This window comes from Apteryx rowi, unplaced genomic scaffold (assembly GCF_003343035.1).
Source record: "Apteryx rowi isolate R43461 unplaced genomic scaffold, aptRow1 scaffold_619, whole genome shotgun sequence".
NCBI lineage: Eukaryota > Metazoa > Chordata > Aves > Apterygiformes > Apterygidae > Apteryx > Apteryx rowi.
The window spans coordinates 493,931-497,289 of NW_020450893.1; the positions used below are offsets into that span (position 1 = coordinate 493,931).

At 50.5% G+C, this 3,359-nt stretch overlaps 1 protein-coding gene across 1 annotated transcript in view; it reads left to right on the forward strand.

The window, feature by feature from the left end:
* The first annotated feature begins 3,188 nt into the window (after nucleotides 1-3,188).
* DYNLRB1 (dynein light chain roadblock-type 1) overlaps nucleotides 3,189-3,359 on the forward strand; it is a 5,897-nt gene continuing 5,726 nt past the window's right edge. The window contains exon 1 of the mRNA XM_026083848.1: nucleotides 3,189-3,284. Coding sequence (XP_025939633.1) covers nucleotides 3,282-3,284 — 3 coding nt within the window. The 5' untranslated portion in view covers nucleotides 3,189-3,281. The remainder of the gene's footprint in view (nucleotides 3,285-3,359) is intronic.

Consider the following 3,359-nt stretch of genomic DNA (forward strand, 5'->3'; position numbering starts at 1 on the left):
CCCCCCCCCCCCCGTGAAGTATTTATGCAAATTGATAAGATCCCTCTGAGGCTTCTCTTCTCTAAGCTAAACAATCCCAGCGCTCTCACCTCTCCTCATAGGACCCAGTCCCTTCATTACCTCCATGGCCCTCTGATGGAGTTGCTCCAGCAGCTCCATGTCTCTTTTGTACTGCAGAGCCCACCACTGAACACAGCACTCCAGGTGTGGCCTCACCAGTGCTGAGTTGAAGGTAAGGGTCACCTCTCTTGACCTGCTGACAAGGCTCTTCCTAATGTAGCCCAGGATAGTGCTGGCCTTTTTTGCTGCGAGGGCACGTTGCTGGCTCATGGTCAACTTGTCCACCATGACTGCCAGGTCCTTTTCTGCAGAGCTGCTTTCCAGCCAGTTGTCCCCCACCCTGTCCTGGTGCATGGTGTTATTCTTCCCCAGGTCCAGGACTCTGCACTTCCCTTTATTGAACTTCATGAGGTTCCTCTCTGCCCATACCTCCAGCCTGCGGAGGTCTCTCTGAATGGCAGCACAACCCTCTGGTGTATGAACCAATCTGCCTAGCTTTGAATCATTGCAAGTTTGATGAGCGTGCGCTCTGTCCTGTCATCCAGGTCATTAATGAAGAGGTTAAACAGTATTGACCCTGAGGGTATGCCACCAGTGACTGGCCTCCAGCTGGGCTTTGTGCTGCTGATTGCAGCCCTCTGAGCCCAACAGTTTAGCCAGTTCTCAATGCACCTTGCAGTCCATTTATCTAGTCTGTACTTCATCAGTTTGTCTGTGAGGATGTTATGGGAGACAGCGACAAAAGCCTTATAGAAGTTGAGATAAACAATATCAATGTCCCTCCCTTTGTTCCCAGAGCCAGTTGTCTCATTGTAGAAGGCTCTCAGGTTGGTCAGGCGTGATTTCCCCTTCGTAAATCAATGCTGACTACTTCCAACCACCTTCTTGTCTTTAATATGTTTGGAAATGGCTTCCAGGAGGGTTTACTCCCCAGCCTTCCCAGGGATCAAGGTGGGGCTGTCTAGCCTGTAGTTCCCTGGGTCCTCCCTTTTGCTGTCCTTGAAGATAGGAGTGACACCTGCTTTCTTCTTGGCCTCAGAAACATCCCCTGATTACCATGACCTTTAAAGGTAATTGAGAGCAGCCTCACAATGACATCGGCCAGCTCCCTCAGCACTCGTGGGTGCATCCCATCAGGGCCCATGGACTTGTGTAAGTCCAGTTTGTTTAAATGTTCCCTAACCTGATCCTCCTCTACTCAGGATAAGTCTTCATTGCTCCAGACTGTCCCCTTGTTCATACAGATCTTTACACTGTTCATTTTCCACAAGTTCAAACAGGGAAGCTCAGTAAACACAGTTTCATTAGTAAGAATCAAATTCAAAGTTTGCTTTTCTATGCAAAGTAAATATGGGCTGTGGACTTGCCTTTTTTTGTGCAGCAGGAAACATTAATTTCAAGTTGATTAATCCATGCTTACATGACATCACTTAAAAGCATGCTGGCAAGTAGTGTAGACCTAAATTTGACACTGTTTTGGGCAGCTTTAAAGTTAATACAACTGTGGGAATATTTCATATCTACTTGAAGTTAAAAAAAAAAAAAAAAAAAAGTGAATCAGAGCTCTATGAAAAATGTACAACTTCAGTTGCATCATTGCATTAGTTCCTTCTTCTATGATATTGCTTAATGTTGGTACCAGTCCTGATGGGATATTGGGGTTTTTGTATGTTGTAAGCTGCGAGTGCTCTGTTCCTTGCTTGGTTTAGGTCTGTGATGGCACCTTTGCATTGCTTACTTATTGGCCAAATCTTATGTTCATTGCTAGGACTAGAAGTTGAATCAAGCTATGGTAAATGTCTTTCTGTAGCCAACCTCTAGAATTTATTGCTGGACTAATAAGAGATACTAGCATTAAAAAGAACTAGGTTGCAAAGCTGTAAATATCCACTGAAACAGAAAATAACCATATCTCAATGATCCTAATGATGGATTTGTTCCTGATCTCAGATGTCCGATCCCATGTCCACCCTCACCCTCCCTACCAACTCTACAGTAACACAACAATGACAATGTTCATTAGAGAAATTCTGTTTTCTCTGAGTCACCAGAAAGTAGCCCTGCTAAGAACAGGATTCTAGATTTGAAGGGCCAGTGACCTGAACTGCTATGGCAAATCCTGTTTTTCAAAGTATCTTGGAAATAAATGCAAAAAAAAGAAGAAAAACTTTGAGGTCGTTATTCCACTTTCTATAATATCTTTTCTCCGTGAACAATAGACTGCTTTTTCAACTCCGTTAATTTGAACTCTTGTTCTTAAATGTGGACAGTCACTGCTTTTAATCATTAGAAAAGTCAGAAATGGCTACATTCAGTAAGATTAATCTTTAAAAAAGGAGTTGAGTCATTGTATAAGGTGGATTTCCACGTGCCTTTGCTCTAACACCTGCTTTCTGTAACTGCTGTGAGCAGTTCGGGGTCAGTTTTTTGGATGCAACTGCTCACAGGATCACAACGCCAAAAGGAGCAACGTTTGATGCAGGCCGAGAATGGTTCCAGGTAAACAAGGAAAATGAGAGGAATCCAACAGATTTTGTTACTGCATATATTTAACACCGACTGTGTTCGATATGGGGGGGGGGGCAGGGGGTTGTTGTTTTGCCTGAAGAACGCAGGACATCTCGCACCTCCCCAAACCACAGGCAGGCGGAGCCCCCGTGCGGGCACGGCACTGCGCAGGGCGGCGGAGCAGGCGCTACGGCCCTAGTGACATTAACCTCCAGAGCTCGGGGCCGGGAGGCTCCCAGGCCTTTGCCAGCGCCGGCGCGTCGCGGGGGCGGCGCAGGGGGAGGCCCGGGCCGCCTCGCCCCTCCCGGGCTCTGCCCAGGCCCGGCGCGTCGCGGAGCGGCCTGGGCCGCAGCCGAGCAGCGGAAGGCACCGCTTGTTTGCCTGCTGCGCAGAGAGAGTCCCGTGAGAAGCAGGGCAGAGCCAGGACGCCTTCTGGAATGAAGGAAGAGGGAATTTGGGTTCCAGCGGAGGCCCGAGAAACGGCAGCAGCAGGAGCGCGGGGCCCCCGGGCCGGGCCCGCTGAGCGCCCCGTTACGGCGGCGGCGCAGCCGCTTGACCCTCCTCCCCTGCCGTAGAGCAAGTCCTTCCGGGGCCGGGGCGGGGCTAGTCGCCCCAAAGGGGCGTGTCTTGCCGCCCCTGCGCCGTGATTGGCGGCGGGGGAGGCGCATGCGCGGGGGAGCCGTGACTGGGCTGTGGCAGCGGCAGCGCTCGAGATGGTGGGTGAGGGCCGTGGAGGGGCAGAGACCCCGGGGCGGGGAGCGGCGGCGGCGGCGCGGCGCGGCCCTGCCGAG